Genomic DNA, 23,926 nt, shown 5'->3' with positions numbered 1-23,926 from the left:
AGAAACAAACCTGCAGCATTGCTTTGATTCTTTCATGTTTAACAAATCATTTAATCTCCATGGCAACCATTCAGCTGAGCAAAACGCCTGGGTGGACCTAGCCCCGCCTCCAAGGCGCAGATCCTCCCTCACTCAGCTCCTTCAGACTAGCCAGCAGCAATTAGCAACCATGATACCATGTGCCTGGAAAACACATGGTACTGGCCCTTTAAGAAGATAATTATTAAAACAAAAACCTTTGAGATTTAAAGCTCCTGGTTTGAGATGTAGCGCACTCTAGTGGCCTGTGTAAATGATCAATAATTTAATATTGAAAAATTACATCATCAGAGGAACCAAAATATAAAGTTATTAAGTGGAGATTTTGGTATTTTAAGGACCAAAATTAGAATAGTTTATATAAATAGCAAAAAAAAAAAAAAAATCAGGCAAAATAAAATGTTTCCAAATCAGTTTCAATAAAAAACTGATAAAAAACTGCAGCTGTTTGTCTGTCTACTGAGTTTTTGGTTAAAACATGTTTGATTTTCATTCAGTGATAAGAAAATCCAGATTTACTGAAGTAGGAGAAGAAATACTTCAGAATAAAATTACTCACGTAAAAGTGAAAAGTACAAAGTAGTAAAAATACTAAAAGTACATTTTTTAAAAAAGTTATTCAAGTAAACATAGTTACAACCCAACTCTGCAAAATAGTAATTTATATAAATAATAAAGTTGTGGTAAACACGTTATGCAGTTTAAAGTTGATTCTTGGAGGCAGAAAACGCTCCTTCCGGAGTCCGGACAGCATCCCGCGGTTCCGGCCCGGTGAGTCCTGCGCGCCCCGGTCCGGGTCCACTCCCTCCATTCGCGGCCGCTGCGCGCCCAGAATAGCCCGGCTCGGCTGAAAAAAGCCGGAGCGCCGGGAGGAAGTGACATGCTCTCCTCCACTACTCACTGCTGGAGATTAGCGCGCAGGCAGGCAGCGGTAATCTGCTTCAGCACCGCGGACACAGACGCCGCCTGGCCATGAATCCTCCCCAAAGTTCCCTGGAAGGGAACCGCCGCGGACCCAAACCACATTAAAACAAGTTCGTGTGGATCCGGAAGCAAAAGTTGGGCTGGAAATGATTTTTAAAATGTATTTATGATTATTAGAAACCAGAAAATCCCGGGACAGCCGCCTCAGATTTGGGAATTTGAAGGAATCCGATGATCAGGTGAATAAAAGCGGATTTTTTTAAGGAAGCAGAGGAGAAGGCTGTGCGCTCCGAACCGGACCGGACCGTGAGGATGGAGATCCGGCCGGACAGGTTCAAAGCTGCGGCAGCGAAGACTCTGGGGAAGATTTACGGGTAGGTCGATCCTCTGAATGCCTAAAACTGACCCATAAAGCGAAAACCAGAATTATCGCGATCCGCCGCAGGGCCGGTCCGATGTGGCGGCGGCCCTGGGCGGAGTATTACCTGAGGGCGCCCAGTTCTCCTCTACAGGTTTTACATTTCTGTTAAACAAGAAGCTGAGATAAAGAGGTAATTTAGAACATGTGATTATTTTCTTAAAGGGAACTATGAATATTAATCAACATTAATTCATCACGTAAATATGACAGATTTAGAGTGACTAACTTTCTGTTTTATTTTGATTTTTAAAATATTTTTTATATTTGATTTCCATATTTGTTCTGAAAAGTTTCATTCAGACATTTATTTATCCTTTTCTGTTCTGGTATTGATGCATTTTAATGTTTTTTAACCATTAAAATAAAAATAAAGAAGGAGATCCAACTTGATATGTTGAAAATAATCAAATTAAGCTTAAATATCTTAAATGTATTAATTAAAGTTTGACATGTTACAAATTCTTTATTTTTTAGTTGAAGCGCCATTCTCTATTTTCAGTGAAATGTTTCATGATTTTCCCAGCTCAGATTTGTAATTATTACCTTTAATTTGTCACGTTTGGTCAAACTTGTGCTCGTCTGACTGAAGTCAATCTTTCAAACTGTGCTTATGCCTCTGGCCGGCCCGTCTGACCGATAAGAGCAGCGGAGGAGATCAGGATGTCCTCAGGCCTGGATTATCTGACACATCTGCATTCATGCTCCGACTCCAGAACTTTCTGGTCCATTCTGAGCGTTGAAGCCTGAACTGAAGCTCCAACCTGCAGGTTGGAGTAAAAGTAGCCGCCGCCTCTTCCTGGGATCCAGGAACAGAATCTGGTTTCATCGCAGGCAGAAATGTCCTTTCAGCGAAAGATGAAACGTCAGATCGATTTTTGGATCAATTTCTGCTGCAGCGGCTGTTAAAACACCGTCTGCAGGTTTATCACAAATTAAATATATTTCAGTTAAAACTCAGAGTGTTTGGATTAATACATAAACTTCAGGGATTGTGCTGCAGATTAGCAGATTTAATGGCAGATTATGACTAAACGGCAGCAGAAATCTGACACAGAGTCATTAAAGGCTAAAGAAACTTCTCTGTAAAAACCTCAACACTTACACTGTAAAAAATGTTGCTTCCTGTGAAAATGATAGACGTTAAGTAATAAACGGCACTAAAAAGAATAAGTAAAATAAGTTTCAGGGATTGAAATCACATCTGAATTTCATCAATCAGCTGTTAAATCTACAGAAATAAGTTTTCATTTTGTGTAAAAATCTCAACATAAAGTCACAAAGTGACACGAATGTTTAGTATTTAAAAAGGTTTTTCTGATATTTGAATGAAACATTAACAGAATTGTTTTGTTATGACTATTACAATATTTTTCTGTTTAATTTTTTTACCGCCATTTGTAGCTTTAAGAAATAAATTAGATAATATTCACATATTGTTGCTGTGAAAACAACGTAAACATTTTGTTTGTTAAAATATTTGTTTAGTTATTTATTTTGGGGGCACAAGTGTTTTATTTTTTATTTCCTTTCATAAATTTTACATTTATACACCAACTAGTGCATAGAAAACAAACATTACGGACTAACAACAGAGGAATCTTATTTTAGTTTTTTGGCAGTAATTGACTGATTTGCATTTCTGTTATTTTGTTTTTCTGTAATATTCTTTGTTTTGATTAATCTAGGGTCACTGATATTTTATGTATTGGTAAAGAGAGGGAGAAATAAAGATAAAAAATTAAAATATTTGCCAAAATTAAGAATAACTAAAGAACACGTTTTGTAATTTTATTAATAGGTTTTCGCATTTCCTGTTTCCTCCCAAAACATTCACATTATCAAAGTTTCCTGCTGTGATTCTACATCGTTTTAATGTAAACTCCGAGGCCATTTTTTACAGTGTAGGGGTAAAGGGAAAAGTCCGGAGCATTTCCAGAAATCTGAGAGCATGGAGGTTATCGATGGACTCGCCTTTCTCCCTCCTGGGATTTGATGCAGCGTCTCAACCCTTAAATCCTCTCCAGAAATAGCCTCTCCTCTCCAAGCTGTCGGCCTGCGTAAATCCCCGCAGGATGTACACCTGGGCCGATCTCTGCCCCTCCCTCCGCGGGACGCCCAACTACCGGGATTAGTCCTCTTAATTAAACGGCAGCAGGATGTAAGCCGTCACTTCCGCCCGTGTAACGCGTAACGCGCGTGGGAGGCTGCTGGTCAGGCGGGTCCAGTTGGGTCCAGTTGGGTCCAGTTGGGCTTCCTGGTTTGGACCAAATCCCCTCCAGGCGTTACTGGACTTTCTGTGTCAATGATTCAAAACTGATAATCCAACTCAGTCAGAGTACAGTAACTAGTTACAGTTACTCAGTTACATTTATACTTGAGTAACTTTTTGGAGGAAAAATCTTTTAGGAATAATTTTACTACTCTGTACTTTTTACTTTTACTTAAGTAATTTTACTATGAAGTAATCAAAATTTAATAATGATTTAACAACAAAGCAATAATTATATTATGATTAATCACTACTTTTATTTGAGTAAAATTTCTGGATACCCACTGTGAAAAACTGAATAAATATGAAATATCTTGTTTTAACCAAAGATTCAGCAGACAGACTCTCACTGCAGCTTCTCTTAAAGTTTCATGAGTTTTATTTTGAAAGAAACTGATTTGTAAAAATGTTTCTTTTGCCTGATTTTCTTAGTTTGCCATTTGTATCGATTGTTTTCATTTTTGTCCTTAAAATACCCAAATTTCCACATAACTTTATATTTTCTTCTGTTTGGTGACGTAATTTTAAAATATTAAAGTAGTTTTTGATCAGCTAAACCTACTAAGTTTTTACCAAATACTTTTTTACTCTGGAATAATTTATTGGCCGGAAAGGTTTTACATTTATTTGAGTAAAATCATGTTGAAGTACCGACGCTACTCCGGATGTTTGAACCAGCCTGCACCGGAAGTGGTTCTGCTTTCATTAGCATTATCGAGTCTGACCCTGTTTCTCGGTTCTGGTTCTGGTTCTGGTTCGGGTCTGAACTGCGCAGCTCGAGCTCCGTTCTTCAGGTGACATCCAGCAGAAGGTCAGGTGGCTTTCAGGGATTACAGCAGATTTTCCTGAACAGGTCAGCGATGAACAGAAACCGCAATAGATTAGCTTCATGCTAACAAATATGGCGCCTTGGAGAAAATATCCAAACACATTGAAGGTCCGTTATTCTCTCTACCTGCGAAGCTTTTATTGGAGATTTATGTTGCGCTGTGTGATAATTGTGAAAGGGAGGGAAATGGTTTCAAAGTGATTTTATCAATTAACTGAATTTTCTGACTTTGAAGATATAATCTTTGGAAAATCTAGATTTTTTTCACTTCTTTGTTTCAGAGTGATTTCAGGCCGCCGCAGCGATCCGCCATTTTGTTTTCTGGCGTGTTTATTTACTTTGATTTATCAAATCAACATGAATCCATCAAATTAACATGTCAGGTTTTGAAAATCAGAGGCTGATTTTCATTTATAGTCTCGGACCAGGTTGATGGAAGAGATGAAAAAAAATTCAAATGAAAATTTTTATAATGACAACATAAGTCATCTATGATTTATGACAGATTTTATTGGTAAAATTATAAAAATCCAAATAAAAACAAATCTCAATGATAAGACAAAAAATGTAAAAACTTCATTTAAAAATTAGAAATTCAAAATATGAATGGAATTTTAACTGCTTAGGCGGGTTCCTAAAACAGTTAAAATATGTTTTTTTAAAACAGTTTTTATTTTTAATGGTAGCGTTTGTGAATTCAGCTGGGTTGATTAAAATAAAAGGATTTTTAAAAAATAAATATTTTCTGTCCTTTGTAATAAAAACAAAAGAGAAAAACCCAAATCAATTAAAATTGGAAATTAGATTTAACCCGATATTTTATTTTTAAATATGAATCCAACATGTAACAAATTGCTAAAATGAAGCATAAAATTATGTGTTTCAGTCAGAAATTTGCACATTTGCTAAGCGTTATAAAAGTTCTACACTTTATGTTTATGGCAGTCGTTTATTATTGATTCAAACTAATGCTTTAAAGATAAAGCGCTGACTCAGGCAAGCTAGTTAGATTTATTTATTTAAGAATATTATGACCTTGTTTTATTTTCTTCTACATTACAATGTTTTACAGTAACTGTTGGTCTGTTTGATGGAGGCATAAAAATGTGAAATAATATGACAATAAGGTGAATATTTGTATTTTTGTGGTGGACACAGACCAGGAAGTGATTGTTGGAGAGAAAGAAGCTTTGTGGACTGTTGGTGGTAAAGGCAAGTGAAGATGAGGAGGAGGAGGCAGGAAGGAGGAAGAGGGACCCGCCCGGACAAAAATAGACTGAGTGAGCCAGAGATAGCCTATTAATAATTTAACATGGAGAATCATCAATACTTCATCACCGCTGAGGATTGTTGCAACCTTTAAGCACGCTCAAAGTAACTCTGGTTTATTATTGTGAGGCTTTTATTTCTCCCTGTTTTGTGAGTTGATTGAAAAGATCTGACATTTCGTTTTTACAGCGTCTTCAGACAGAAAAACTTAAACCAGCGTCATGACAGACGCCTTCAGACATTAGAGCGTAAAACAAAATGCATGTCCTCAAAAATAAATGAATAAAGAAATGCTAATTCAATGTAGTTTATTTATTATTTGACATCAAAATAAATCAGGTGGATAACTTTGATTAAATGGAACATAAAAGGATTCATATAGTTGATAAAATAATTTATTTTTGAACACAAAAAGACAGAATTAAGAGAAATAACTGAGATATAGAGGAACCCCAAAAAATCTTTAAACTTTCAAGGGACAAAACAAAAAAAAATATTACTTATTAATTCATTTATCTATGTATTGGGTTTTACATTTATGTCTTTATTGAAGACGATGCCTTTCTATGACATGAACATCTTTCTCTTGGGAGAGAGACATGTTTCACCTAGGGGCCTTGGCCCCCTCTGCTCCCCCTCTTGGGGCCACCACTGTTGTCAATAGAACATAAAAATCTTTAAAAAGAAAACTAGAGATCAGGGAAAAATCTAAAACTAAATGAAACCCAGAACCTGAAGACTCCAGCTGGTGGCAACGAGTGGAGGATCTGACAAAGAGCGATTTAACTGAGAGAGCGATTAAAGCTGGGGAGGCTGATTACAGAAAATACAGACTCCTATTTATTAATGACGTTTGTGTATTCGTTTAATAACTAGAGCCGCAAACATGAAGAGGTAAAACATTCAGCCCAGACAAGAAGATAATTCAGCCCAAACGTCTGCAGCTGTGGTTCTGTCATGTAAAACCTTTTTATGTTTGTATCTACAATAATATAAAATGTTACTTTAGTTTGTTATTGAGCAGATAAACTTTTACAAAGGCACAAAAACTTAGTTTTAAAATATTTTTGTGGCCCCTCAGCACTTTCAACGTGTCGATTTTGTCCCTGATGTTTGGACATCATTTCCTCAAACAGTCCAATAAAAACTAATTCCAGATTATCACTAAACTGCATGTTAATGTGGAACAACCAATTATCAGTTTGATGACGTGATTACTTTATAAATAAAATCATGATTTTTAAACAGATTTTTGCTGACTGATGTATCTGGTGTTAAAATTAGTTGATCTGAAACATTAAAAAAGCAAAAGATTGTATGTAAAAACGTTTTCATGCCACAGCTTTTTATTGGAAGTGATATGAAGAGGTTTCTGCTCAGTGTTTCACATGTCATGTTTCATTTATGGCTCCTTGGATACATATTTGATGTTTTCCAGACAGGAGGCAGAAAAAGGTCAGAGCTTCTCAGGAAACGTGAAGAGGAGAAACACGTTGGAGAAAACTCCCTGCAGTTACCAACACCTTCTCTGGCGTTAGGAGCCGCTTCTGTCAGGAGATAATTGTGTGCAAAGCAAAAACCAAAATATATTAACACCTCCAGGAGAAGTAAGAAACAAACGCTGGTTCCCTGGTGAGGCTCAGAATATCCACTCAGCCTGACGGATTCAGAAACCATCTGGCACCAGGCGGTTTTAAACAGCCAGCAGATAAACGCTTCATATTGGGAAAACATCAGATTCTCTGGAAGACAGCGAGGGCACGGCTAACACAACACTAGCTATGCTAGCCCTAAAGCACTAGTCATGAACATTAGCAATGCTAACGTTAAATTGCTACACCAACACAGTATTTAGCGGAAGCTAATGCTAAAGTGCTAACTTCAACTCAAATGATCAGGCTACAGCCCCGAAGCGCCAAGTTTCATTTTGGAATTATAATTTACATCTTCGACGGCAAGTTGGAGTCATTATAGATTAAAAAAGTAATAATTTCTGCCAAAACAGAATTACTGCCTAAAGTATTTCTGAGATTAATCTAAAAATTTCTGGGGGTTTTTTCTAGAATATTTTTTCTTCACTTTTCAAACTCATAAATTTCCAAGAGTTTTAGTAGAAATTTTCTGAGATAAATCCCAAAATTAACTTTTTTTTGTTGGAAATGTATTCCTTTTTTTCTTTCTTCCTCCCTTTGATACTTTATGTTTATATCTGGTTCTCAGCTATGCAGGTCTTATTTTGTTCTTGTTTGTTATTTTGAAAGAGAGAGAGAACAAGAGGCGAGGAAAGGGAAGTGCTGCATAAATGGTCTAAAGTCGCTTCAAAATAAGAGCCTTAATGTTAAATGTTTAACTCCCAAGTACAATTTAACTTCCTAGAGTTACTTTGGTTAAATTCTAATAATATGTTGCGTACAGTCTTTCTTTCAGTTTCTTATAAAATCAGAAGTTATTAGTAAAATTTGGGCTAGCGTTGGTTTTACTGTTTGCTAAAATCGAAGATGGAGAATATTTAGCTAACTGTAGATACAGTTACGTTCAACTTTATCCAACTGAAAGTTTAGAAAACAGTCCAGTAAATTCGCACTTTAGAATATAATTTGGGCAGAGTTGGATAGCAACTAGTTATATTTACTTAATTACATTTATTTAAGTAACTTTTTATTAAATAAAAAAAGTCATTTTAGGAGTATTTTTACTACGCTGTACTTTTTACTTTTACTTGAGTAATTTCATTATGAAGTTTTTTTTTTCTTTCTTTAGTAAAATTTCTGAATTTTCTTCCCACTGAATAAAAACCAAACATGTTTTAACCAAAAACCCACCAGACTGACTCAGACCTGCAGCTTTTGTTCAAGTTTCTGAAGAATTTATTGAAACTGATTTGGAAAAATGATTTTTGCCTCATTTTGTTATTTTTAATACTTGTATGAGTTATTGTTAATCTGGTTGTTAATATAGCAAAATTTCATCTTAACTTTATATTTCAGTCTGTCTGATGATGTGATTTTTAAAAGATTGATAATTTCGTCAGTTACTCAGACTTTTTACCAAACACTTTCTAACTCCGGAGTCATTTCTACTTTTTACTCTTAGCTGAGTAAAAATAAATAGTGCTTCTCTTACTCGAGTGTAGTTTCTGGAAATTTGCTGACCTCTGAATTTAAGGGAAGCTAAGTACGCTAAGCATTTTCAAGGTTAGCAAAAAGCGCTAAAAATGAGCTCTGCTGTTAGCGCATTAGCAGAATATAAAAATCTGGATTCTGTTGTTACTTATTGTTCTAACTGAAGGGTTTCTATACATTTCCTGTAGCTGAACTGTGAAGTTCTGCGTTTTGTTGCCGAATGAAGGAAGCGTCTCTCGTTGCTGCAGGGCGCTAGAGAAGAAGCAGGAAAATGGCGAAACCATCGAGCTGTCGGCGGAGGGCCGGCCGGAGCTGGTGCAGGAGAAGGAGATGCCGGTGGTGGACTGCACCTGCTTCGGCCTGCCCCGCCGCTACATCATCGCCATCCTGTCCGGGCTCGGCTTCTGCATCTCGTTCGGCATCAGGTGCAACCTGGGCGTGGCCATCGTCAGCATGGTCAACAGCCACACCGTCTTCAGGGACAACAAGGAGGTCATCGTGGTGAGTTAGAGCAGCTCTTCCTCTGGAAGGACTGCGGTGTCCAACCGGTGGCGCCAGGGCCTTTCTCTGCCCTCCTGATTGTTTATTGTGGCCCCATCACAATTCTGCAATGCAGCCGTTTAATTAGGTTTTTTAAGAAAAAGACAGAAAAAACAACTAAAATTAATTCTCATTTCTTAACCAGGTTTCATCTTATTTTTGTAGTAAGATGAATGACAAATATCCAACAGCTTCATTTCAGCAAGAGCAACTTCCTGTTGCTAAGTTTGGGTTAAAAAACTAAAACCAGAAAACTGTACTACACTGTAAAAACACAAAATATTACCAAGTATTTTTGATCTAGTTTCTGGCGCAAATATCTCAGTATCCTTAAAATAAAACTAACTTACAATTAACTTTTCAGAAAAATAAATAAACTTCTTTTAAATCAATAATTCCTTAATGTGGATGAAAAAGTTCAGTTCCATTGACAGATTATTTCACCAATGGAGAAAAATGTTTTGTTATAAGTGAAATAATCTTTTTTTTTAAATCAGTATGAAGGAATTATTGACTTAAAGCAAACTGACATTTCTCACAGAAAAATTACTTATAAAAGATTTTAGTCTAATTTCAAATCTAAAAATTTGCACAGGAAACTAGATTAAAAGTAAGATTTTGTGTTTTTGCAGCGCCTGCCTCATAATAACTTATATCTTGGATCTATAATCACTTACAGATCACTTTTTCTGTTTGTAAAAATGTTAACATTTTGTTCATTTCAATATATATATATTTTAATTAATTACTGAGTTGGTCAAATGAAAAAGGTACATAAAAATTTTTATTTACAAAAAATCTATATTTTTGTCTCTCTTGGCTAAAAGTTTGTACACCCCTTCTGTACGCTGAAACATTCATAAACTTTGATGCTGATTGTTCGTAAATAATTTTTTTATTTTTATTTGATCGGTTCTCCGTTTTGATTCTTCATTTTGACTGAACAAGCTGAACGGTGGAAGTCAGTAGAGAGGGAAACCTTTCAACGATTCAATTCCATTCTCATTTTTAGAGTCAAACAATTTTATATTCAAACAATCTGGAGATTCTGTTTAATTTAAATGATGTGACTGAAAAGGTCAGAGTTAACCCGGGTTTAAAGAGGTCAAAAGAACTCAGGCTAAATAAATGTAAAAAATACATAAATAATAACAAGATTAAAATAAAATGATGCCTCAGATTTGTATCATTCTTGAATTGCTGCACAAAAAGCCACCAATGGCCCCCGGGCCACACTTTGGAAACCCCGGGGGAACGATGAAGATAAACTGATGTTCACACAATGAAAGAAATCCAAGAACAAAAGAGATGCAGTACTGCTGAACGGACAGCAGGTGTCACTGTTGCGCCACTTTCGATGTTTTACTTTATTTCTGTTGCTAATTTCACCTGAGATCCAACGCTGGAGCTCATCACACCTTTATTCATCCATGTAGCTTTAACGATTAAATATTAGTTCATGAGCGCGTGTTGCGTTTGTGTCCCCTCAGTAAATGTGAGCGTGTTCCGTTTGTGTCCCCTCAGAAAGCTCAGTTCACCTGGGATCCAGAGACGGTGGGGATGATCCACGGTTCCTTCTTCTGGGGTTACATCGTCACTCAGATCCCCGGAGGTTTTATCTGTCAGAAGTTCGCAGCAAACAGGTCAGCTAACCCTCCTGATGTTCACGTTTCCGGGTGTTTCCCCTGACCTTTGACCTCTGTGTGCCTCTGCAGGGTGTTTGGCTTCGCCGTCGTCGCCACTTCCTGCCTGAACATGCTGATCCCCACGGCGGCGCGGATGCACTTCGGCTGCGTCATCATAGTGAGGATCTGTCAGGGCCTGGTGGAGGTACGGGGAAACATTCTGCTCCAGAATGTGTCCAAACCGTTTAAGTCCGAACTCTGTCACTTCACAACCTGAAGCTTTAATGATGTTTATTGGAGAGAAAAATAAAAATAAAATGTGACTGCTTTCAGAGTTTCTTAGACGTAAAAATCTAAAAATGTGATTTGTTAATTTGTCCCTCTTTATTCTGAAACCCTGAAATAACAGGAGGCAGCAAAATACATTTTTATAAATATTTACCATATCAAGTTAACTGAAAATTACTTCTAATAAAGTAAACTATCTATTACAAAAGAAACAAATAACTATAATGTTAGAAATTATCTACATAAATTAATCTCTCATCTCTTGCTGAAAAATTACTTTTCAATTGTGTTATTTCAAATGAACTGAGATTCTGTGTGTGTGTTTGGTTCTGTGTGTGTTTGCAGTGTGTGTGTGTGTTTGGTTCTGTGTGTGTGTTTGGTTCTGTGTGTGTTTGCAGAGTGTGTGTGTTTGGTTCTGTGTGTGTTTGGTTCTGTGTGTGTTTGCAGTGTGTGTGTGTGTTTGGTTCTGTGTGTGTTTGGTTCTGTGTGTGTGTTTGGTTCTGTGTGTGTTTGCAGTGTGTGTGTTTGGTTCTGTGTGTGTTTGCAGTGTGTGTGTGTGTTTGGTTCTGTGTGTGTTTGGTTCTGTGTGTGTTTGCTGTGTGTGTGTTTGGTTCTGTGTGTGTTTGGTTCTGTGTGTGTTTGGTTCTGTGTGTGTTTGCTGTGTGTGTGTTTGGTTCTGTGTGTGTTTGCAGTGTGTGTGTGTGTTTGGTTCTGTGTGTGTTTGGTTCTGTGTGTGTTTGCTGTGTGTGTGTTTGGTTCTGTGTGTGTTTGCAGTGTGTGTGTGTGTTTGGTTCTGTGTGTGTTTGGTTCTGTGTGTGTTTGCTGTGTGTGTGTTTGGTTCTGTGTGTGTTTGCAGTGTGTGTGTGTGTTTGGTTCTGTGTGTGTTTGGTTCTGTGTGTGTTTGCTGTGTGTGTGTTTGGTTCTGTGTGTGTTTGGTTCTGTGTGTGTTTGGTTCTGTGTGTGTGTTTGGTTCTGTGTGTGTTTGGTTCTGTGTGTGTTTGCTGTGTGTGTGTTTGGTTCTGTGTGAGTTTGCAGTGTGTGTGTGTGTTTGGTTCTGTGTGTGTTTGCAGTGTGTGTGTGTGTGTTTGGTTCTGTGTGTGTGTTTGGTTCTGTGTGTGTTTGGTTCTGTGTGTGTTTGCTGTGTGTGTGTTTGGTTCTGTGTGAGTTTGCAGTGTGTGTGTGTGTTTGGTTCTGTGTGTGTTTGCAGTGTGTGTGTGTGTTTGGTTCTGTGTGTGTGTTTGGTTCTGTGTGTGTTTGGTTCTGTGTGTGTGTTTGGTTCTGTGTGTGTTTGGTTCTGTGTGTGTTTGCAGTGTTTCTGTGGTTGTCATGTGACAAAGTGTGAAACCTTTATGGTTTCGGTGTTTAACTACCCGCCTCCCTGGCAGGGCGTCTCCTACCCGGCCTGCCACGGCATCTGGGCCAAATGGGCCCCGCCGCTGGAACGAAGCCGCCTGGCCACGACGGCCTTCTGTGGTGCGTTCAGGGTCTGCCGTACATCACACTGCTGCTTCTTACTGTTCCCAATGACTCGCTGCGATCATCATGATGCATTTTCACAATAATCTAACCTGAATCCAACACAGCTGTCGATTAAAACTGCTGCATATTTGGCATAAATGTTTCTGGATTATAAATCGTCCCAGAAGTTATCGCGATAAACGATAATATTGTTGTTTTGAGACCATTTTACAGTAACATAATGTTAGAAAAAACTTTCAAAGATCTAAACTTTACATTCCAAGGAACATTTAACCCTGGAAGTGGAAGACATTTTAAATATCTAAAATAAATGAACAAAACAACAGAAATGACTAAATGAATTATGAATTCACTGTAAACAAAATTATCTTTTAAAATAAGAGCTAGTTGAGGCCAAAGCAGCAGACTGAAGACTTTTATCCTCCAGGTTTTGGTAGAAAACAGAAAATCCTGCAAATGGAAATGATTGACTTTGTTTTAATTAATAATGTGATTAATGGATTTATTGCTGATTTAGTTTTCAGACATAAATGCGTCTGTCTGTGGTTCTGCAGGCTCTTATGCGGGCGCAGTGATCGCCATGCCGCTGGCTGGAATCCTGGTCCAGTACTCAGGATGGTCCTCCGTCTTCTACGTCTACGGTAAACGACCTTTGACCCCTGACATTCTCAGAAAACACAGAAAAAATACCCGTTTGCAGGATAAACACAGCAAAAAAAACACAAAATCTTACAAAGTATTTTTGGTCTAGTTTCAATCTTAGTACAAAGTAAAAAAACTTTAAAGTAACTTTTAAATTTTTCAGACATAGCAGCTTGTTTTCTAAATATTTAATACAAATTGATGAATTAGTTCTAGTTCCACTGGCAGATTGTTTCACTTACATGTAGCAGCTCATTAAATGTTTTTATGATGTTTCCATTGATATTGACATGTTTTCTGATTCCTGAACACAAACTGATTGTCTTGACCTTTGACCTCTCCCTCCTTGCAGGGAGCTTCGGGGTCATGTGGTACTGCTTCTGGATCCTGGTTTCGTACGAGAGTCCGGCGGCTCACCCGACCATCACGGAGGAGGAGCGGACGTACATCGAGGAGAGCATCGGCGAGTCGTCTCAGCACACGGTGACGGTCAGTCAGGCGCCGCGCCGCCGCTTTAAATACACAGCAAACATGGCCGCCGGTCACCAGATGATTCAGAGTAAAACTGAGCGGTTAGAAACTGCACAGACACCTTCACACTTCCATTTTATCTTTTGTTTCATTTACTCAAAAATAAACATGAATATGAAACAGAAACCATGAATGAAACGGAGCAGAAAGAAACTAAGAACATTTGTTTATTATTGCAATTTTATTCAGATAACATAGCAACTTTTTTTCATATTATGTTTTCTCACATTACAACTTGTTTTGTATTGATGTTTTTCTCGTATTATTGTGATTTTTCTCCTGTCATTATTACTTTTTTCTCATTTTATTATAATTTTTTTTCAATATTATTATGATTTTTTCTTATTATTACAACTTTATTCTTTTAACATTGTGACTTTATTGTTTCATTTCAACATTATTCTTGTATTATTATGACTTTTTCCTCATTTCAACCTGCTGTTGTACGACTTTATTCTTCATGTCGTTTCTCATAATGTATTTATTCTTGCAGTTTATTATTTTTCTTAGTCTGGCTTTAGTTCTCTGTCCTAGAAAACAAACAAATTTCAAATACACAAAAATACACGACAAAACATCAGTTGATTCCAGCCATATCGCTTCATGGTGAAGATTTTCTCATTTCTTTTAAATGCAGAAACAGATTCAGATGTTTTCTCTCAGTCTGACGTGTTGAGTCAGAAAACCAGCAGCAGATCTGCAAACCGCCTCTGTTCGTCTCTGTCAGCCCAAAGTTTCCACTCTGACCACAGTTCTACTTTCTGTTGGTCGTTGTTGTCCTGCTAATTATTGATCTGAATGTGAGAAATGTTTCAGACGTTAAACCGCTGAGCGTTTTGGTGTTGCAGAAGTTCAACACTCCGTGGAAATCGTTCTTCACCTCCATGCCGGTCTATGCCATCGTAGTGGCCAATTTCTGCCGCAGCTGGACTTTCTATCTGCTGCTCATCAGCCAGCCCGCCTACTTTGAGGAAGTGTTTGGCTTCGAAATCAGCAAGGTAATTCAGCTGGAGATTCATGAACCACAGCGTTTATTTTAGGAGGCAGAAAAAACACAAAGCAGAGCAGGAAATTAAAAAAAACAACATTTATTGCAACTTAAAGTCACAGAGCTTCACAAACTGTGTGTGAACATCAGTTATCAAGTGATTTCACAGCTTTAGGCCTGGACTTTGACTAGGCCAACCAGCTGCCACAGTTTTGGCCAAAAATCCTAGAGAATTGAGCAACATTTAAAAATGCAAAGGTAATGAAAAGGATGCTGGCTTTTCAGTTTTGTGTTTTTAATTCAATAAATTCATAATATTTTCACAAAGGAGTTTTATTTTTTAGAACTGTACTGTGAAGCAAACAGAAATCTAGATATTTTTGCCTGTAATGTTGGTCTGTATGAATAATGTTTTGCCTCAGAGTCTCTTGGTATTTAGGCCTGAACTTTGACTAGGCCATTCTAGCCTGCAACCAGAGCTGCATGTGGCTCTATTAAACTCTCAACTCTGGCTCTGAATATTTTTGACAAAAAAATGGTAAACAACTGAGCGATTTTAAAAAATGTAAAGGTAATCTAAAAAACCCACATTTTTTCTTTGTTTTTGATGCAATAAATTCAGAATATTTCCACAAAAGAATATTTTTTTTACATGACAGAAGTGATGCTAAACGGAGAAGCCAACAGGACAAAGCAGTTGTAAAGTTTCCTGACAGTTTGAAGAACCTCTGTTGCAAACAAAAAACAAAACCTGAAAATCCAGATAAAACACCAAGTGTTCAGTTGAAAAGGGTTTGTAAAGTTTGTGACGCCGTCTTTGCGTGGACTGACCTGCGTTTGTTGCCTCCAGGTGGGAATACTTTCTGCTCTGCCTCACCTGGTCATGACCATCATCGTTCCCATCGGAGGCCAAATCGCCGACTACCTGCGCTCCAATCAGATCATGACCACCACAAACGTCAGAAAGATCATGAACTGTGGAGGTCAGAAGAAGCAGCAGCACACTGCAAAAACACAAAATATCTTAGATTTGTTTTATTTCAGGTGAACTAACTTATAATTAACTCTTCAGCAGGATACAGCAGCTTGTTTTGAATGAATAATTTCTTAATATTGATGAAAATGTTCAAGTTAAAGTGGCAGATAATTTCACTTATAACAAATTAAATAATCTGCCACTGGAACCTGGACATTTTCATCAATATTGATAAATTATTAACTTAAAATAATCTGCTGTATCTTGCTGAACAGCTACTTATAAGTTAGATAAGCTACCAAGATATTTGCACTAGAAACTAGACCAAAAATACTTTGTCTATTTGTCTTTGCAGTGCAGAAAGTCTGACCTGCATTAAGATCAGATCAAATAAAAAAGGCATTTTGTAGATTTTATTCTGGTGACTCAGCAGACTCGCTGTGTTTTATCGTTTTTTAAAATCGCTCACCTTCCAGTCAGACACGCAGTCAGCCTCGTTACCGAGTTAAAGTTGTGTGAAAACACCAGACCACATGAGGCAAACGATGACTAAGTGTTAGCAGAGGCTCACTCAGCTATTTCTGCTCAAAGATGTTCATGCTGGAGAAAAGAGGAAGCAGAAACTTTCATATCACGAGATAACGGCGTTTTAGCAAACAGTTTCCAGATCAGTGAGCTTTCTGCATTCAGGGCTGGAATGTTTGTGTTTGTTGTGACCTCTGACCTCTGGTCTGCACCAGGGTTCGGGATGGAGGCCACCCTCCTGCTGGTGGTCGGCTTCTCGCACACGAAGGGCGTCGCCATCACCTTCCTGGTTCTGGCGGTGGGATTCTCTGGCTTCGCCATTTCAGGTGAAACACAGTTCAGGTTTTTAATGTTCACACAGAGAAACGACAAAAAACAGAAACAAATTATCAATCATTTACGTCATCAGATGGATCAAAATGTAAAATTAAGTGGAAATTTTGGCATTTCAAGGACCAAAATGGACAAAGTAACAAAAAAATAACAAAATCAAACCAAAGAAAATTTGGAAAAGTTTCCAGATCAGATAAACAAAATCTTCAATAAAAAACTGATGAAACTTTAAATCATCAGGTGAATTAAAACATGTTTGTTTTTCATTCAGTGCGAAGAAAATCCAGACTTTTTACTCAAGTAAGAGTAAAAATTACAGGGTAGTAAAAATACTTCTCAAAGTAAATTTTTTCCAAAAAGTTACTGCAGTAAATGTAACTGGTTGCTACCCAACAATCTGAACGTAAATTTAGTAAAATTTTTAGCGTAATTTTGACGGCATTTTATGGTCCTGTTAAGGTTTTAACGTCAACCACCTGGACATCGCGCCGCGATACGCCAGCATCCTCATGGGGATCTCCAACGGCGTGGGCACGCTGTCCGGCATGGTCTGCCCGCTGATAGTGGGCGCCATGACCAAAAACAAGGTGAGAGCTGATCAGTCAGACTCTTATTTTATTGATTATTTGATTGACAGATTCAAGAAACGGGTCAAACGATGCAACGGTGTTTATGATCAGCCTTTTTAGACGGACCCGAAAAGCTCTTATAAAAATATTTTTTACATATTTGTAAAAAATATGTAAAAAATTAATGAACTGAAATCAAAGGATAAAACACATTGTATCAGGATTTTTTTTTAACATGGTAACAGTGGAAACTGTTACCATGTTGTAACAGTTTGTTATGACAGATAATCTGTGAAAAAATGAAGCTCTTAGTGCTAACTAGAAACAACCAATCAGAGCCAAAAGGCAAGTTTTAGTGCTGTCAATCATTCCTCCATGTGGTGCTGCTCGTCCCTCCCTCTCTCTCATCATCTTTCTCTCCACTGCGCTGCAGCTAGCACAGCCTGTTGTAAATGCTAAGGCTAACGAAGGTTTAGTTAGCTAGCTAGCTAAGGCTTATTTAGCTAGTTATGGCTTGCTACTAGCCTTAACTAGCTAACTTCAGTTAGCCATTCGATGACAGCAGACAAAAGATTTTCCTGTAACTTTAATTTGTTTCTCCACCATTAGCACATTTAGCAGCGCGTACATGGGATTGGTTAACAGCGCTAAGCCCCGCCTCCTGGCTCTGATTGGTTGTTTTTGGTGCATTTTTTCAGTCAAATGGCAGCTCAGGGGAGAGGAGGAGATCAATCTTTTCACAGATTTTATGTCAGTTTTGAAAAACATTTTTTATAAAAGTTACAAACTGGAGCGACTTCCACCCTGCAGACCTCTGATCCAACCCACCATAAACCTAAAGCTGCGCATCGATTCTGGACAAAAGCAGAGCATTTGTATATTTTATTATCGTGCTGCTGGAAAAGGAACGACGGAAATAAATTATTAAAGTCCTAAAAGGCAGAGAAATCCAGAACCACGGTGATTTTATAAAAACTGAAGCTGATTTCTCTCTGCCTCGACTGAAATCACATTTTTCTGTTGAGTTTGTGAAGGAAAATATACCACAGCAGAGTTTCTTCTTCTGAAAGACTTCTTGTTTTTTTTAATCAGAGACTCTTACTTCTGCCCTGTGGTGATTTTTAAGTCCTTCTTTCTAATTGTTCTGTTTGTTTTCTGCATTCAGACGCGGGAGGAGTGGCAGGGTGTGTTTCTGATCGCCTCACTCGTTCATTATGGCGGGGTTATATTTTATGGTGAGTCTAACTCGTCGTCGTTCTCTGAAGTCTTTGTGTGTTTTTTATCAGAATGAGTTCTGGGAAACATTTCCTGTTTGTCAGCTTATCTTTGGGCAGCAAAGGACATTTAAGTGGCTGATTAGGGCCTCCACACCACCAGGGGGCCCAAGATATAAATCATCATAATGATGATTAACTGTCATTATGATAGCTTAGCTATTTGTAACTATTTGAGCTAATCAGTATTGTAGCTACTGTAGGGAGGTTTGTGTAACAGAGACATTGTGTTGCACATAGATTCTCTATATGTGTAATGATGATTAGCTAATGAGTAGCTTTGTTACACAACCTGTAACTTAGGACTTATGAATCATCAGGTGGTTACGTTTTGTTGAAAATGAAGATCCTCTTAGGGCCCCAGAAAGGCTCTGGCCGGCCCTGGGTTTGTGGCTCCAACGCCTGAAAAAGACGCTAATGTCGCCTCTGATTGGCCGAATTATGATTTTTAATAACTTATCGCGTGAACAAGCTTATTCACGCATGATGTTAATTTATTTTTCCATGTAATGGAAACACCGCTATTGTTAAATTGTGTTTTTTCGACATTAGCAGGGCGCAGATAAATATTTGCGCTCATTTGTGTGGGAACCGCGGCTGATGTCTGAGTTTCTGTGCAGGTATTTTTGCCTCTGGGGAGAAGCAGCCATGGGCCGAGCCGGAGGAGCTGAGCGTGGAGAAGTGCGGCATCCTGGACGAGGACGAGCTCGCCAACGAGACGGAGGAGCTGTACCGCTCCAGCGGAGGAGCCGGCTACGGCGCCACCACCCAGGGCTCCGACCCCAACGGAGGCGGCGGCGGCTGGGTCTCCGACTGGGACAGAACCGAGGAGTACGTCCAGCCGGCCGGGACCAACAGCTACGCTCACGGAGGCGAGCCAGAGTTCACATAGAAGCAGCCAGAGAAACACTAACAGCTCAGCAGCAGCGTGGAAACACTGAAGGAACTGAAACAGCAACCGGCCTTTTCAGGAGGCCTGACCTTTGAACTTTAAAGACATTTAAAGTGAGGATGGTAGTTAAATGTGTGACTGCAGTCAGGAATCAGAAGCATTTTTGCAAACTTTCACTGGCTTGTTGTTAAGCTGAGGCGTCCATCTTTAATAGCGGCAGGCGGGTCTGTGTTTCCATCATGACTTGGTTTTTATTGGTTTGATGCTCATTTAAATTTGAGTTTTTGTAGATTGGATGTTTTATCCACTGAAACATCACAGATCAGCGTTGAAACAGGCGGATCTAAAGGCGTGGGCTGATTTTCCTGGATAACTGAATATAAATAATGGTTAAAAAACATAAGCAGAGAGGCAAGAGTTTGGTTACACCTTGGAAAATCCATCACATTGTTACACAGAAACTCACACCAACAGAGTTTAATTTATCTAACATGCAATTTTCAGCCTGTGGAAGGAAGCCAGAAAGTTTTTGTGTTCAAAGGGACAAAATGGAAACTGGTCATAAAACCACATCAGATGGGACTCTTTAGGAAATGAAGACAACAGCGCCTTCATTTTGGTTTCGGGTCGTTTCTTCCCTGTTCTAATTGATACCAACATTTGGTATTTTTTTCTCTATATGTAGAAAAATGAAAATTCGTCCATTTCATACCTGAAGCATTTCAAAACAAAACAACTGAAACCGACAAACTTTATGACCAATTCTTTGGTCAGATTGTTATTGTTGTGCGAAGCTAGCACTAGCTAATTAGCAGGTGAAAGGCTAACTTTAGCTTAAGTGACTGAACTCGTTCTCCAATGTAAAACTAAAGTCATTATTACACAGTGTAGTTTCACCAACATGATTTTGTTGTTTGAGCATCAAACTAAAATGTTTTATTGATTCGGACCAACGATGCGTCCATTTTGACCCACAATGGGAAACGTTCAGCATACTGTGACAACTAAGTCCTGAATATTACTATAATGTTCAGCAATAGTCTACTGTAAGGAAATGTGATTTTAGGACCAAATATGGTTATTTATTTGGTCATAAAATCACATTTCCTTAATAATTACCAACTGGAAGTCACAAATCTGATCATCATAATCTCTTATTTTGGTTATTTAGAATAAAAATAAATGAAATTAGAGTAAAATATAAATATTCAGCTAATGGTCTCCATCTGAAACCTGCTACACATTATCTACACAAAAAATTAACGTAATTATACCAAAGAAAAATAAGCCAATTAAAGCTAACAATGCCTAAAATGACTTTACCTGACAGTTAAATTTTAATTATAAAGTTAAAAACACTGTATGAAATATAGTTTATTTTATTTACTTAATGACCAGTTCTTCAGTCAGTGTCTGAATGTTTAGCATAGCTAGCACTAGCTTGTGCTAACTACTTAGAAGCTAACGTTAGCATAAGTGAAAAAAGTTGTTCTGTGATGTGATTATTAATGTGACATTATCATTATTACTCTGCTAAATATTTTCTTTCATCCTGAATACGAGGTTCGTCGAGGTCGGGTCTGGTTGTTGTTGGTCTGTAGTTCAAAATGGCCGTCTTGTAGTTTATTCTGTAACTCAGTAAACTGGGTTATTGTTCTCACCTGGTGTTTGGATTAAAGACGTAACCCAGCAGGTTTCTGTGTGAACATTTCTCTTGGGTGAACATTTGACTAAATCTAAAGTTTTTTTTCAGCCAGCAGAAATTTAGCAGAAAGGTTTTGCAAAATATAGTTTTAATCTTTTATCCTTTAAGAAAAGCATTGTGCCAATACAACAAAATAATGATGTATTCTGTAGTATTGGTTTATGAGGAAGTGAACAGTTGCAGATCTGCTCTGTGTGTAGTGATAGAGGTGAAAATTATTTTGTAAAATGAACAGAAAATATGAAAGTCTTTGACCTTTTTGCCTATTGAAGGAAAGTTATTATTACGCAAAATAACATCATCTTCATAAATCTGTGTCTGAGTTTAGGTTCTTCACAATTCCATTTTCATTCAAATCCATCATTTTAATTTCTGTTAAATTTGTTTTATATGTCATATGTTTATGTTAATTTATTGTTCACCAGCTTCGTCTGGCGTTAGCATAGATCTGAACACGATGGAGGAAAAGCACAAACAGCATCAGCACATTAAGTCTTATATCACTCTGACGGACTCTGAAATAAACGAGCCGATAAATCAGTTAACTGGTGTATTGTACAAACGCACATAGCTTTATTTTTAGTGGCATGTTCTCATATATTCATATTCTTAGATCCCAGAATAAATGCTAAAAGTAAAGAAATGTCATTGGTTTAAGTCACAGGATTGTACCGTTGTACTGAGTGGTGTAAAGGGAAAAAAGTTAGTTTTTGATTTTTTATTGATTTGTCTCAACTGATTCTTTTGTGAAACTGAACTGTTAAAAAAAATCCTGTACATGTGGAAATGTTGTATAATAAAACGTAGAAGTGTTGATTTTTGTGCAGTTATTGGATATTTATGTTGCTTTTTGCTGAAGTTGTTTTTCTTTAAATAGATGTCCATCGCCACGGTTACTGATTTAAAGAGCAAGAAGAGGAAAACAAGTAAAATGGGGAAGAGAAACTAAGAACTGACAATGAAGAAGTCTCTTCCCAAACTCTTGATGGTATGATGACTGTGTGTTTTTTAACTGACTTCTGCATTAATGGGAAACTGGTTTCACTTCACCATTGGTCAGATTTGAAATCACTTTATTTTAACCAATAACTTTGAGGCAGACAACTGTCAAAAATAATAAAACTATGTGAAAGGAATTAATATGTTTGGATTTTTGACAGCAATTATTTATACCTTACTCAATAATTAAACCACTGACTTTTTTGTGTCATCTTAATGAAATCAAACATCAAACTGCACAGAACCATACTTGCATATTTACTCCCAAACTCAAATAATAATAATTTGGCTTGAAATACGTTAATAAGATTTAAATTTTGTGATCGGAGATCCATTTAATCTCGAATATTCTATTGATTATTATTCAACTGATTGAAGGGAACTGGTTCTCAATTTACAGGACAAGAAATTACAGCTGGACAAAATGTTCACTTCTGAATCTTATTGTTTTTTGCTAAGGTACCAACATTTTGTATTACTATTATTTTATTTATTTTGTTTAGCGTCCTAATCTAATGCCACGCTATACGTTGCTTGTCAACTGCCATAAAAACGAAGAAGAAGACTATTCATTTTTTTCTCGCGAGACTTTTCTGTCCGCAAAAGTTTTTTTTGAGTCGCGCGCAAACACGTTCTGATTCTTGGCGGTTGATGCTATCGCTAACTAGCTGCTACGATACCGCTAGCTAGCTAGCTAGCCGGCTTTTTGCGTCTGTCATCTTGGGTAAGTGCTGATTTATCGCCATTAGGGTGGAAGAGCAACACAAACTCTGAAGTTGGAGGTTTAGTGGATTTTAAACAAAAGCACCAATCTGACCTAGTTAAGAATTTTATTTCAACAAATATGTTACTATGGAGGCAAATACAGAGAAGAAGGAAGAGAAAATGAACATGGATTATGGTACTAAAAGAAAATGGAGACCCACATGATTACAAATAGGAAAAAGATTTAAAGAAACTGTAAAAAATGTCTTCAACTGAAGTAAGAATGTGACAGTAACTATTTCACGTGTAGCACCATTTCTAACTCATTATCTATTGAGGTAAATTATTAATTTACAGTTTTCTAATTGATTAATTTTTAAGTTATTTTATTATTTTTTTAAGTCAAAGTTGTTCTTTGAATTCGAGGCTCTGCATGCTTTCCTTAAAAGACCGAAACTCTTCTGGTAATTTCTACAAGTTCCTGTTTTTCAGAAATTACATAAGAAACTTCAGTTTACAACATGGAGTCTATGATAGTAACTGAATCAGATAAAAAAAAGATTTTAAAAGTGTAGAATTAATTTTAAAATGTAATAATTTCCTAAAGCCTAAAGGTAGGAGGGTGAAAGTCTCATTTGTATGGAAATATTTGTGTTTTTGTTTGTAATAAATGTTCAAAATCACCAAAGTTTCAGCTGGTTGGACATTGAAACAATACATCAAATGGTTTATTACTGTCATCATTTATTATCATCCATCCATTTTCTGTTCACCCTTGTCCCTAATGGGGTCGGGAGGTGCTGGTGCCTATCTCCAGCTACGTTCCGGGCGAGAGGCGGGGTACACCCTGGACAGGTCGCCAGTCTGTCGCAGGGCAACACAGAGACATACAGGACAAACAACCATGCACACACACACACTCACACCTAGGGAGAATTTAGAAAAACCAATTGACCTGACAGTCATGTTTTTGGACTGTGGG

General features: G+C 37.5%; 1 protein-coding gene across 3 annotated transcripts; it reads left to right on the top strand.

Moving 5' to 3' along the window:
* Positions 1-878: 878 nt before the first annotated feature.
* On the top strand, positions 879-22,054 carry LOC114133268 (vesicular glutamate transporter 1-like). 3 transcript variants are annotated; one of them, XM_027999044.1, is made up of 13 exons: positions 879-1,337; positions 9,122-9,374; positions 10,938-11,056; positions 11,129-11,243; positions 12,712-12,799; positions 13,360-13,446; positions 13,800-13,936; positions 14,827-14,976; positions 15,817-15,949; positions 16,683-16,793; positions 17,260-17,387; positions 18,535-18,604; positions 19,264-22,054. In XM_027999044.1, exons 1-13 carry the CDS (start codon positions 1,276-1,278, stop codon positions 19,533-19,535), a joined length of 1,725 nt encoding a protein of 574 aa, XP_027854845.1. In that variant the 5' UTR covers positions 879-1,275; the 3' UTR covers positions 19,536-22,054. The 3 variants fall into 3 exon arrangements, with proteins under 3 accessions (XP_027854845.1, XP_027854838.1, XP_027854830.1); XM_027999037.1 differs by lacking the exon at positions 879-1,337 and adding an exon at positions 4,293-4,464; XM_027999029.1 differs by lacking the exon at positions 879-1,337 and adding an exon at positions 4,293-4,506.
* Positions 22,055-23,926: the final 1,872 nt, after the last annotated feature.

Source organism: Xiphophorus couchianus, chromosome 2, assembly GCF_001444195.1.
Source record: "Xiphophorus couchianus chromosome 2, X_couchianus-1.0, whole genome shotgun sequence".
Lineage (NCBI taxonomy): Eukaryota > Metazoa > Chordata > Actinopteri > Cyprinodontiformes > Poeciliidae > Xiphophorus > Xiphophorus couchianus.
Note: the sequence above shows the minus strand (reverse complement) of the source record. Positions and strands in the feature narration are given on the sequence as shown.